The sequence below is a fragment of the Thamnophis elegans genome, chromosome 8 (genome assembly GCF_009769535.1).
Source record: "Thamnophis elegans isolate rThaEle1 chromosome 8, rThaEle1.pri, whole genome shotgun sequence".
In the NCBI taxonomy this organism is placed as follows: Eukaryota; Metazoa; Chordata; class Lepidosauria; order Squamata; family Colubridae; genus Thamnophis; species Thamnophis elegans.
Window position 1 is genome coordinate 4,475,170 of NC_045548.1, and position 12,046 is coordinate 4,487,215.

Sequence of the window (12,046 nt, forward strand, 5' to 3'; positions counted from 1 at the left end):
AGCAACATAAATTCTGGGCTCCATTGTTGAGGACATAAGTTGAGGACTACCTGTAAATAAATTCTCTTTATAATAAGTCCATAATCACTGGTGATGTGTTGTCTTGATTAGAGAAATAGCTTTGATTAGAGAAACATAGATAACACTAACATTATGGTGTGTGGAGTTATATACATTTTAAGTCCTCATACCCATTGAGCTCCATGTCAACGTTTCATGTAAATAAAGACCAGAAATGCAGAATCCAACTGCTACCATCATTAGTAGTGATTGACTTTATTAGCCTGACACACTGAGCCATGTAATGGTTTGACCTAGCGTATTATCCAACCCTTTCCAGGAATCAGACTGCTGTTAAGGCAGAGTCCTTCTCCATTTATTTTTTATCAATCTCTGGGGACAAAAACGTGATCGGGAAAGCATCCAGCTGCAGGCATCTGGTACGGACCGAGATGATGAAAACTAATGAAATGTACATCATAGTATCCATCGCATTACACACTCCAGCCTTTTGCTCATTCATAAATCACATTGTGATGTTATGGTGACAATACACATCATTTGCCCTGTCATGGTCTGTTATGGATGCCTGGTATATATTTATTGGATTTACTGTATCTCCAGCTCACTGTACTTACCTGTTGCCGGGAATCTTCTGATCGTGTTCAGTACTTCTCTTTTAAACTTAATTAGGGAAGTGTGAATCCCAGTATTATGAGAAAAGGAAGACTTACTCCATCTCTTTTCTAGCTAACAAACAGAAAAAAAAAAAGAACTCTCCTTAACTAACAGCAGCACTGATAATGTTACCTAGTTAGGGTAATGAAACGTCTGCAAGAAGTTAAGAAAACAAGCAAGGACCCCATCTCCTTAACTAATAATATTTTGGTTCTTTTCTGCAGTCTTCCAATTCTGGAATATTTTTGCTGGTATAAAGCAACAGAATTTCCTACAGCGCATTGCAATAATCCAGCCTTGAGGTGACAAGGGCGTGAGTAACATCATCTTTGACACCACGATTTCAAAGTATTTACAGTGATTTCATGGAAGGTCCAAACCATACCTTAATTATTCCTTCTTCCTGTGACGTTGAGACGCAAGCTCGGTCTTGTTTCTGGATTTGAACCAATATCCACCCTTTTCTCAACACCAGTTGGCTTCAGGGCTAAGGTCTTGGCTCTTCACATTGAAAAAAGAGTTAACTTTGTGGTTTTAAATATGGAGTTTGAATGCTCATGAAATGAACACGGAAGGACTAAGTTGCTTCAAGTCATTTTATGTATGAATGGTTTTGCTGTAATTAAACTGCTGTGCACTGGGACAAGTTAAAAATAATTATTCTTAACACCAGATTTCACTTTGAAAGGAAAACAGCAAGGGAATTTGTTAGATGCAGTTTTCAACTCAAATCACAAATCTCTTCATTTTAAAAATTATACTACTTGTGTCTTGTTGTTGTTTTTTTTTGCTTTAAAAGGATAGCCAACTTTTGTTGCCTTGTGGGCCATTCCAGGATTTACATAGCAGGCCATGAACACCTCTCCAATTATATTTTTGCAGTTTAAGGCATTCATTTTCCTTAACTCTCACCAAGACCCCCAAATGTTGAAAAAAGGGAGAGGGGCTGGAATTTTCAGGCAGCGGGGAAAGCATCAAAAAGCAGATTGGCAAGCTACAACTTTTCAAATCTCTATAACCAAAGCCCATAAATTTATTTCCCTAAAATTGTACTAAAGGACTACAGCCCAGTGGTGAGTATGCATTATACGGAAAGAATGAATTATTACTTGGTCAAAATTCCTTAAGAGCTATTGTAATTTACAGGGAGAAATATAAACTACAGAATCACAAAGAAACAATATTCATACTTTTTTTACTGACAGTCCAGACTGTAAAGGACAAAGGAAATTAGTATCAGCTTGCCATATTCCTTCGATTAGGCTAAATCAATTAGCCTTATGACATTACTGCAGGCTGCTTCAGCTGACTGTTATCTGCAGTTAAGCGGTTCTAATCTCACCGGCTCAAGGTTGACTTAGCCTTCCATCCTTCCGAGGTGGGTAAAATGAGGACCTGGATTGTTGGGGGCAATATGCTGACTCTGTAAACTGCTTAGAGAGGGCTGAAAGCCCTATGAAGCGGTATATAAATCTAACTGCTATTGGTATTTGTATTTTGTATTTGTATTTATTGAGTTTGTATGCCGCCCTACTCCCGAGAGACTCAGGGCGGCTCACAATAAAAAGGGACGGGATACAAAAAATAAAAATAAAACAACAGTTTAAAATTCACAACAGTCGTAACCTCGAATGGGGCTGGATGATTCAACAGCCCCAGGCCTGCCGGAACAGCCAGGTCTTAACTGCTTTGCGGAAGGCCAGGAGGGTAGTAAGGGTCCGGATCTCCACGGGGAGCTCGTTCCAGAGGGCCGGAGCAGCCACAGAGAAGGCCCTCCCCCGAGGAGTTGCCAGCCGACATTGGCTGGCAGATGGAATTTGGAGGAGGCCTAGTCTGTGGGATCTAATAGGTCTTTGGGAGGTAAATGGTAGGAGGCGGTCTCTCAAGTACCCAGGTCCGATACCATGTAGGGCTTTAAAAGTAACGACTAGCACCTTGAAGCGTGTCCATAGACTAATGGGAAGCCAGTGCAGCTCGCAGAGGATAGGCGTGACGTGGGTGTACGTAGGTGCACCCACCATCGCTTGCACGGCTGCATTCTGGACTAACTGAAGTCTTCGAACACTCTTCAAGGGCAGCCCCATGTAGAGCGTGTTACAGTAATCCAGTCTTATTGCTATTGCTATTTTGTAAGAAAAGAATCCAGACACCAATGAGAAACACAAATACTTTTTATGTTTGAGATTAGACATTGAAACAGAAGACTTTTCTCCCCAGAAATCTTTTGCAACTACATAAAGAGTGAAGTTACAAAAACTGCTGACAGAGGCAACAGTGAAAAGCACCAAGAACCACTGGAAAAGCATGCACTGGTACAGCCCTCACCTTGGACACTTGCCTATGGACTAACCCTACTCAAACCTCCTAAGCTTCATCTTCCTCTCCTTCCTCCTCAAACTCTCCTTGCTCATCTGCAGTAGCATCTTGGTATTGCTGGTACTCCGAGACCAGATCATTCATGTTGCTCTCGGCTTCCGTGAACTCCATCTCGTCCATGCCTTCGCCGGTGTACCAGTGCAAGAAAGCCTTCCGTCGGAACATGGCTGTGAACTGCTCGGAGATCCTCTTGAAGAGCTCCTGGATTGCGGTGCTGTTGCCGATGAAGGTGGCGGACATCTTCAGGCCCCGGGGAGGGATGTCACACACGGCCGTCTTCACGTTGTTGGGGATCCATTCCACGAAGTAGCTGCTGTTCTTGTTCTGGACGTTCAGCATCTGCTCGTCCACCTCCTTCATGGACATTCTGCCCCGGAAGATGGCTGCCACCGTCAGGTATCGGCCGTGGCGGGGGTCGCAGGCCGCCATCATGTTTTTGGAATCAAACATCTGCTGCGTCAGCTCCGGGACTGTCAGGGCACGATATTGTTGGCTGCCGCGACTCGTCAAGGGCGCGAATCCCGGCATGAAGAAGTGCAGGCGAGGGAAAGGCACCATGTTGACCGCCAGCTTGCGAAGATCTGCGTTCAGTTGGCCGGGAAACCGGAGGCAGGTGGTCACTCCGCTCATGGTGGCAGATACCAAGTGGTTGAGATCGCCGTAGGTCGGAGTTGTGAGTTTCAATGTGCGGAAGCAGATGTCGTAAAGAGCTTCATTGTCAATGCAGTAGGTTTCATCCGTGTTCTCGACCAGCTGGTGGACAGAGAGGGTGGCGTTGTATGGCTCAACCACCGTGTCTGAGACTTTTGGAGATGGCATTACGCTGAAGGTGTTCATGATCCTATCAGGATACTCCTCCCTAATCTTGCTGATGAGAAGCGTTCCCATGCCAGAACCAGTGCCCCCACCCAATGAGTGGGTGAGTTGGAAGCCCTGTAAGCAATCGCAGCTTTCAGACTCCTTCCTTACTACATCCAGCACCGAATCCACTAGCTCAGCTCCCTCTGTGTAGTGGCCCTTGGCCCAGTTGTTCCCAGCACCACTCTGGCCTAAAAGGAAAAAAAATACCCAGAAGAAAATAGATTAATAATTATTTCACAAATATCACCTTGCACCAAGCATATGTAGAAATTATTTATATTTATCTATTTATTTATTTTTTTAACTTTTCCATTATGTGTTTCTTTTAATGTTGTACGCCGCCCTGAGTCCTTGGGAGAAGGGCGGCATATAAATCTAATAAACCAAACCAAACTATTTATATGCTCCTGTTGTATTTTGGTCAAATTCTAAAAACGGCTCTTTAAATGACTATGCCACCTATTACACACACAGGAGACACATTAAATACTAATATTTTACAGGTTGTCCTCATTTAGTGGCTGCCTCAGACAGTGAATGTTCAGTTATGACAACGATGAAAAAGTTTGTGACCAATCCTGGCATATACAACCTTCGCAGCTGAAGTTCAATCACTAAATCGTGGTTTTTCACTCAGCAACCACTTCGCTTATCTACCAACCTGCTGGTCTCAATTGTTGCTGCTTGTCTAGGCTTATGATCAGGGAAGATGCAGCTGTTTTAAGGACCCACCCACAGATACGATGGGAGTGTCCTTGCACATACCAAATCGTTTTCTTTTTCTTTATATATCTGAGCACTCCAAGGCTGTATTTTAAATATAACCACAGTTTGACACATAATACTAAAGCCAAAATGAAGCTTTTATTCTCAGCCTAAACATATCAGATATATCCCACCCCTGTAATTTATTCAAGACTGTATCTCAACCCAGGCACCACTCATTATAAATAGGGTAGATACTGCGACTGATTTTCGAGCTCCAACCTATTCTAGGGAACTAATTCATCCAAGGCCACAAGACTTATTTAGTCTTTTTAAGCCACAAATTTCCCTTAAGTAAATATGTATTTATTTAAACATACAATGCAAATGTAATTTATTAGGCCTCTTTTTTACATTAGAATTAATGAGTGCTCTATATAAATTCAGGTGATTGCATAGAATTCAATTCTTCTTACAGTAAAGTACAGTATCTTGATTTAGAAGAAAGGTCTTATTTCAACACATCACTTGCTTTCTGATGGAAATGCTATTACAGAAGGCCAAATAGCCTTGCCATCTTAGTTTAGGAAAGGGTTTGACATTTTAAGTGAGCGTCAGAGCAGAGAAAATTGCTCCAAAGTAATTAAATAGGATTTCTGAAATTAGTTCCATCTTTAATCATCTTTTTTATTCATCTACAACTTCTTTGGTTTTGGTCTACTTTCAATAAAGAGTGAAAATGTTTTTGTCCCATGCAGGGGAAGTCGATTTGAAAGAATCAGTAGTCTTTCCTTCACGTAGACTCTTTATATATGTTGAATTCAGATGACTTAAAACAAGCCTAGGTTTTGGCAACGTATGAAACTTATAACAACTGGCTTCCCTCAGCACTGCCCATACTGCTGAGGAGTGTCGGAAGTCATTATTTAAAAATGTATGGAAGATGTTTTAACATCCGTATTCTCGAATAACATTTACCATCACAGATTTTTCATCTAGTGTAACTAAATAACTCGCTTTCATTGTACAGTATACGTTCAATTACGATTATTTCCCCCCCCCCAATAAGTCATAGTTCCCTTACATTCTTGATTATCTATTTGATAACAGTATACCTTTATATAATCCCCATGTGAAAGAAAAGATTTAAAGAGAAGCCACATAGATCAGCTACACACCAAAGACAAAATTATCAGGCCTGAAGATCTGGCCAAAAGGCCCAGATCTGACCGAATCCATTGTACCAGGCTCCAGGTCAACAAGGATTGCTCGGGGAACATATTTGTTACCTGTGGAAAAGACAAAAATACCCAGTATTACTAATCCAACCAATTAAAAAGAAAGCTGCTTCACTGTGCAGTGATTCAACTTATGTGGCTAGATAGATTGTAAAAGGGGGCAAAATTCACTTAACAAATATTTCGCTTAGGAACAGAAACTTTAGACACAGCTAAGTTTTAACTAATAGGGGGGGGAAACGTTATGATGTAGGATATAGTTAAAAAAAGCAAGGATAATGATAATAAATTATATACATGGAGGATTAGAAAAAATTTGTATTAAATATTATGGATGTTTAGCTAGAACAGGATATGAGGATTTATTGTTAATGGAGGATTTTATAAATAAGTAAATGAAATGCCAGTATGTGGTTATATATTAAATCTTGGTATATTTTAGGATGAAGGACGTTTAAATAACTACAGTCAAATAAAAGTGGAGGTATGATGACGGTAATATAATAAATATCTGAGTTAAGGTATTTGAATTAATATGAATTATATTTGATGACGGTGGGAAGAGATGCACGAAAGCCTTTTGTAACCAACTGATACACTTTCTACAGTACGTAAAGGAGGAGGATTTGTATGTTTGTTTTGAAAATAAAAATCTTTACAAAAAAAGAAAACTGCTTCTATGCTTTTGGCAACTCATTGCTGTTCAGTAAAGAAACACAGCTATGACACAGACAGATAGAAGGGGAGGTTTTATATTTAAAGGCATGGATGGCCAATCTTCTGGCTTGCCTGGATCACTCTCAGGAATTGTCTTGAACCACATATAAAATACATAACATAGTAATGTATATAAATCACATATAGGTAGTCCTTGACTTAACGACAGTTCATTTAATGGATGTTCAAATTTACACCACCACTTAAAAATGACTTATGCCCATTTTTCACACTTATGACCATTGCCCATCCCCATGTCATGTGATCAAAATTCAAATGCCTGGCAACTGGTTTACATTTAGGGCAGTTGTAGGATCCCCAGGGTCATGCGATCCTCTGATAAAGCAAAGTCAATGGAGAATCTTGATCCACTTCACCGCCACGTTACTAACTTAACAACTGCAATGATTTGCTTAACCATCGTGAAAAGTCATAAAAATGGGGCAAACTCACCTAACAAATGTTTCCCATAGCAACATAAATTTTGGGCTCTATTGCGGTACCTAACTTGAGGACTACCTGTAATAGGGTTTACTATAACTAGGTACCATTATTAGGTGTCCAGGGCTGCATGCAGACCACAGCCAGACACGCCTCATCTCAGGAAACAAGGATGGAATTTCAAGTAGGCATTCATGCTTTGCTTAAGGATTTAACCAGACTGTTTTATCAATGATTTGTCACACTTTGCTCCCGGTGGCTGCCTTCTTTCTTCTAATGAAAAATTCAGGCACAACGTATCACAGATTCTCTCTCTCTCTCTACATCTCCCTTTCTCTCTGTCTGTTTCTCTCTCTCTCTCTGTTTCTTTCTCCCTCCCTCCCTCTCTGTCTCTCTCTTTCTATCTCTCTCTCTCTCTAATGAAAAATTCAGGCACAACATATCACAGATTCTCTCTCTCTCCCCCCCCCTCCGTCTTCCTTTCTCTCTGTCTGTTTCTCTCTCTGTTTCTCCCTCCCTCCCTCCCTCCCTCTCTGTCTCTCTCTTTCTATCTCTCTCTCTCTAATGAAAAATTCAGACACAACATATCACAGATTCTCTCTCTCTCTCTGTCTCTCTCTGTGTTTCTCTCTCTCTCTCTGTTTCTCTCTCCCTCCCTCCCTCTGTCTCTCTGTCTGTCTCTCTCTCTCTGTCAGCCTCTGCTTTGCTGCTGCTTCAGCTGCCACTGAAACGGGGAGGGGGGCATGGTATTTGGGAGGGGACTACTACTTGTGCTGGAGGAAGATTCTGGAGTTTCTGCTGCCTGTCTTACTGCGCATGCGGAGGAGGTTTCCCGCCAAGGCCAACGGCACCGACATTCCATCTTGGTGATGCCTTTCGAAGTTATCTCGCACCTGACACTTGGGAGAATTATGATTGGACTGTAACTGGGATGCCAAGGGGTGGGGAATGGGTTATTCTATATATCATTTGCTTTCGTGCCTAAATAATCAGTCTTCGCTTTGCTACGCTTCTGATCATTTATAATTAGTAAAAGTACACTTGATTTCTATCAATGGAGTCTCGTGGTTTTCTTTCCTAATTATTCAATGGAGGAGTGCTGACACTCTCCCTCCCTCTCTCTCTCTGTCTGTCTCTCTTTCTGTCTCTCTCTGTCTGTCTCTCTCTCCCTCCCTCTGTCTCCCTTTCCCTCCATCTGTTTCTCTCTCTCTCTCTCCCTCCCTCTCTGTCTCCCTTTCTCTCTGTTTCTCTCTCTCTCTCCCTCCCTGTCTCTCTCTGTCTGTCTGTCTCTCTCTCCCTCCCTCCCTCTGTCTCCCTTTCTCTCTGTCTGTTTCTCTCTCTCTCTCTCTTTTTCTCTGTTTCTCTCTCCCTCCCTCCCTCTTTGTCTCTCTCTCGTGAAAAATTCAGGCACATCACAGATTCTCTCTCTCTGTCTCCCTCTGTCTCTGTCTCTCTCTCTCTCTGTCTCCCTCTCTCTCTGTTTCTCTCTCCCTCCCTCCCTCCCTCTCTGTCTCTCTAATGAAAAATTCAGGCACAACATATCACAGATTCATTCTCTCTCTCTCTGTCTCCCTCTCTGTCTGTCTCACTCTGTCTGTCTCCCACTCTCTCTCTGTTTCTCTCTCCCTCCCTCCCTCCCTCCCTCCCTCCCTCCCTCCCTCTCTGTCTCTGTCCCTCTCTCTCTCTCTCTCAAATGAAAAATTCAGGCACAACATATCACAGATTCTCTCTCTCTCCCCCCCCCCAATTACCAGTTGCTTCATTGTAGTAGACATTGATCCTCTCCAGCTGAAGGTCGCTGTCTCCGTGGTAGCTGCCGGTGGGGTCAATGCCATGCTCATCGCTGATGACCTCCCAGAACTGGAACGGGATTTTTGAGAGCTGTTAGCAACTGCAGTTAAAAATGCCAGGAGGCTGCAGCAGCACGTGCTCCGTTGCAAGGCACACCCTGCCTAATTCTGCTGCCAGAGCTGCTGTTGCCACCCCAGCAGAGATCAAGGCAGCTGTGTCAAAAGGAAGAGGGGTTTTAAAGTACAAGGAAATGACACAGTTACAGCTGAAGGCAGACAGAGGTTCAATCTGCCATTAATTCTAAAAAAAAACCCACATTCTTCTATATTTTTGCCAAGGAGGAGAATTGGGCAACCATAAACGAAAGATTTCCTGCTCTTTAGTATTTTCAGATATGTTCTAGTTAAAACTAGTCTTAAGAAGGATTTTTTTCCCACCCCTTTTTATGTTCAATGTTCTTTACAAAAGAATATTGAACATATCTGAAAATACTTAAAGAGCAGGACATTTTACATCGAAGAGGCTTTATTAACAGCTGCATCTCGAAAGAAAATGAATATATTTTGCCCATACTGCAGACCCGGTGTTCTGCATTAGAATAAGTGAAGATGTAGGATTCTTCGGTTCACACACCTGTCTATAACCCCCCATCCCCCAAAAAACCCCAGTTTCCTTCCCCGAGATATAAAATAAATGCACACATTTCACTTCATCTGATTGAGGTCCCCTAAAAAAAAAAGAACCAGTGGTCCTTGGTATTTTTAAGATATACGGAGCAATTTTTTTGACTGTCTTAAGAGGGGTGGGGTTGCAGAAGGCTTAAAACCGCACAGCACTGGATCGATCCTATTCCCAACCTCCTGCCCAGCTAACATTTGGGTCCCAATTTCCCCAGGAGGCTCCCAAGTCTGCTTCTGTGTGGCGGGTGTCAAAAGCACCAACAATGGGTACCACCAACCAGATCTAGATGGCAGCGAAGAGTTAATGCCCTCCACCTCCAATTGTTAGCTGGATTTCACCTTCAATAGTCTCACCAGCCTGGTGAAAAAAATTAAACCTATTAGAATTTGCAGAGGGGGGGGTATAATTCTACATCTTGCGCCTTTGGCTGGAAACTGAAATGCCAGAATGGTGCTCCGGAGTTTCCAATTCCTGTTCCAATTAAATTGTATGCAATTCGTCCTCTAGTCGAGTCGCACTAATGTATAATAGAAGGTACGTCTGAATGGAAGGGGAGTTAAGGGCGTGGCTCGGAAAGGAATCCCTGCTTTCTCACCGAGTCGCCCGAGCTTTTTATTCCCCTCCACCGCGTATTAAAAAGCAACGGGGGGTGGGAAAGGGGGACACGCCTTTTTCCCCCCTCCAAGCGCCCCGGCTAAAGCTCGCCCGCTTTAGTTTCTTTGTACCGCAGCAATGAACCTGATTATGAACGCCGACAAGCGATCTTCCCCTCCCTTCCACTGAAGCAGAACAAAGGGGAAAATGTGCACCCGAGATCATACATACATACATACATACATACATACATACATACATACATACATACATTACATACATGCATGCATAAATATATGCATGCATAAATACATGCGTAAATGCATGCATGCATGTATGCACAAATACATGCATGCATGCACGTACACATATATAATCTTTTTATAATTATATATAATTATAACTATTCAGAAAGAAATTAATTTGGAGAGCATAGTATTGGACTTCCGAGTCCCCCCCCCCAATCTGCTGCAGGGGGAAGGAAACGACCGCCCTGCCCACAGATGCAGTGACACCCGTGGGTACTTGAGCCCCCCACCCCGCCGCGAAGCCTCCGACAGCAGAAGAGCCACTTCTTCGCCCAGGGTACCTTGGCTCCAATTTGGTTCCCGCACTGGCCGGCTTGGATGTGCACGATTTCACGCATGGCGACAGCTTTTCTTCTGGGCTCACGCACCCCCCCCTCAGTGGCCGCTGCTTCAGCCTCCTGCCTCGCCTCCACCTGCTCTCGCGCCGGCAACCTGCGACAGGGAAAGGGCTGGGGCCGCGAGCTGCCTTTTTATACCCGGGGGGGGGGAGAGCGCGGAGCGCCGCCCTTCCGCAGCCCCCAGCCCCGCCCCGTTTCCCTCCAAGCCCCGCCCCTTCTCCCAGGGTGAGGTAATGCGGCTCTGGACAGGCGCGGGGGGAGGGGGGGGGGGCGACCGCGGCAAAAAGGCCGCTCTGTGTGTGTGTGTGTGTGTGTGTGTGTGTGTGTGTGTGTGTCTCTCCTCCTCTCTCTCTCTCCTCTCTCTCTCCTCTCCTCTTCTCTCTCTCTCCTCTCTCTCTCCTCTCTCCTCTCCTCTCCTCTCTCTCTCTCTCCTCTCTCTCTCTCTCTCCTCTTCTCTCTCCTCTCTCTCTCTCTCTCTCCTCTCTCTCTCTCTCCTCTCCTCTCTCTCTCTTCTGTTTTTTCTCTCTCTCTCTCCTCTCCTCTCTCTCCTCTCTTATCGCTGTCTTCTCTCTCCTCTCCTCTCTCTCTCTCTCTCCTCTCTCTCCTCTCTCCTCCTCTCCTCTCCTCTCTCTTCTCTCTCTCCTCCTTCTCTCTCTCTCCTTCTTCGTCTTCTCTCTCTCTCTCCTCTCCTTCTCTTCTCCCTACCCCTCTCTCTTCTCTCTCTCTCTCTCCTCTCTCTCTCCTCTCCTCTCTCTCTCCTCTCCTCTCTCTTCTCTCTCTCTCTCTCTCCTCTCTCTCTCCTCTCCTCTCTCCCTCTCCCCCCCTCTCTCTCCTTTCTACGCCGCCCCCGCGGCGAGAGAAGCAGCTCGCTCGCTGCCTTTTTAGAAGGGAAGAAGGGATCGCGGAGGGTTTGAGGGGGGGGGGGGCTTCCCGGTCTGTCAAATGGACTCCCTTCTTCTATTCCACCAACCGAGAGATCGGCAGCAAAAAAATAAATGAAAAATAAAAAAAACCACCGCCGCCCCCCCCCTATCCTACTCATCGTAGTAATACGGTAGTAGTGGTGGAGAGTAGTAGAGAAAGAAGGGAACGGCGGGATCAAAACGATCAGGGTTTTTTTTTCTTCTCGAAAGCGGAGAGGCGGAAATGATGTTCGAGTCCTCTTAAAGCAACCCAGAGCCATGTCAAGCTGGCGGGTGGGGCGATCGTCGCAGCCCCCCTCCCCCGGCATGATTCCTCAAGGCATTTTGGCCTCCTCTGCTGATTTGAAACCCCCCCCTCCCGTCATCCCACACCCCCACACTCCCAGGCAGAGAAA

General features: G+C 44.4%; 1 protein-coding gene across 1 annotated transcript; it reads right to left on the bottom strand.

The window, feature by feature from the left end:
- Nucleotides 1-2,831: 2,831 nt before the first annotated feature.
- LOC116511967 (tubulin beta-2 chain) lies at nt 2,832-10,846 on the bottom strand. The gene is made up of 4 exons (XM_032222229.1): nt 10,672-10,846; nt 8,768-8,876; nt 5,799-5,909; nt 2,832-4,103 (listed from the first exon to the last, which is right to left on the bottom strand). Exons 1-4 carry the CDS (start codon nt 10,726-10,728, stop codon nt 3,043-3,045), a joined length of 1,338 nt encoding a protein of 445 aa, XP_032078120.1. The 5' UTR covers nt 10,729-10,846; the 3' UTR covers nt 2,832-3,042.
- Nucleotides 10,847-12,046: the final 1,200 nt, after the last annotated feature.

Bases quoted from the DNA above. Each gene is read 5' to 3' on its own strand.
- LOC116511967 (XM_032222229.1), bottom strand. From the start codon at position 10,728: ATGCGTGAAATCGTGCACATCCAAGCCGGCCAGTGCGGGAACCAAATT. The intron at 8,877-10,671 runs GTACCCTGGGCG...ATCCCGTTCCAG, and splicing joins GGAACCAAATTGGAGCCAAG to TTCTGGGAGGTCATCAGCGA. The intron at 5,910-8,767 runs GTAATTGGGGGG...TCTTTTCCACAG, and splicing joins CTACTACAATGAAGCAACTG to GTAACAAATATGTTCCCCGA.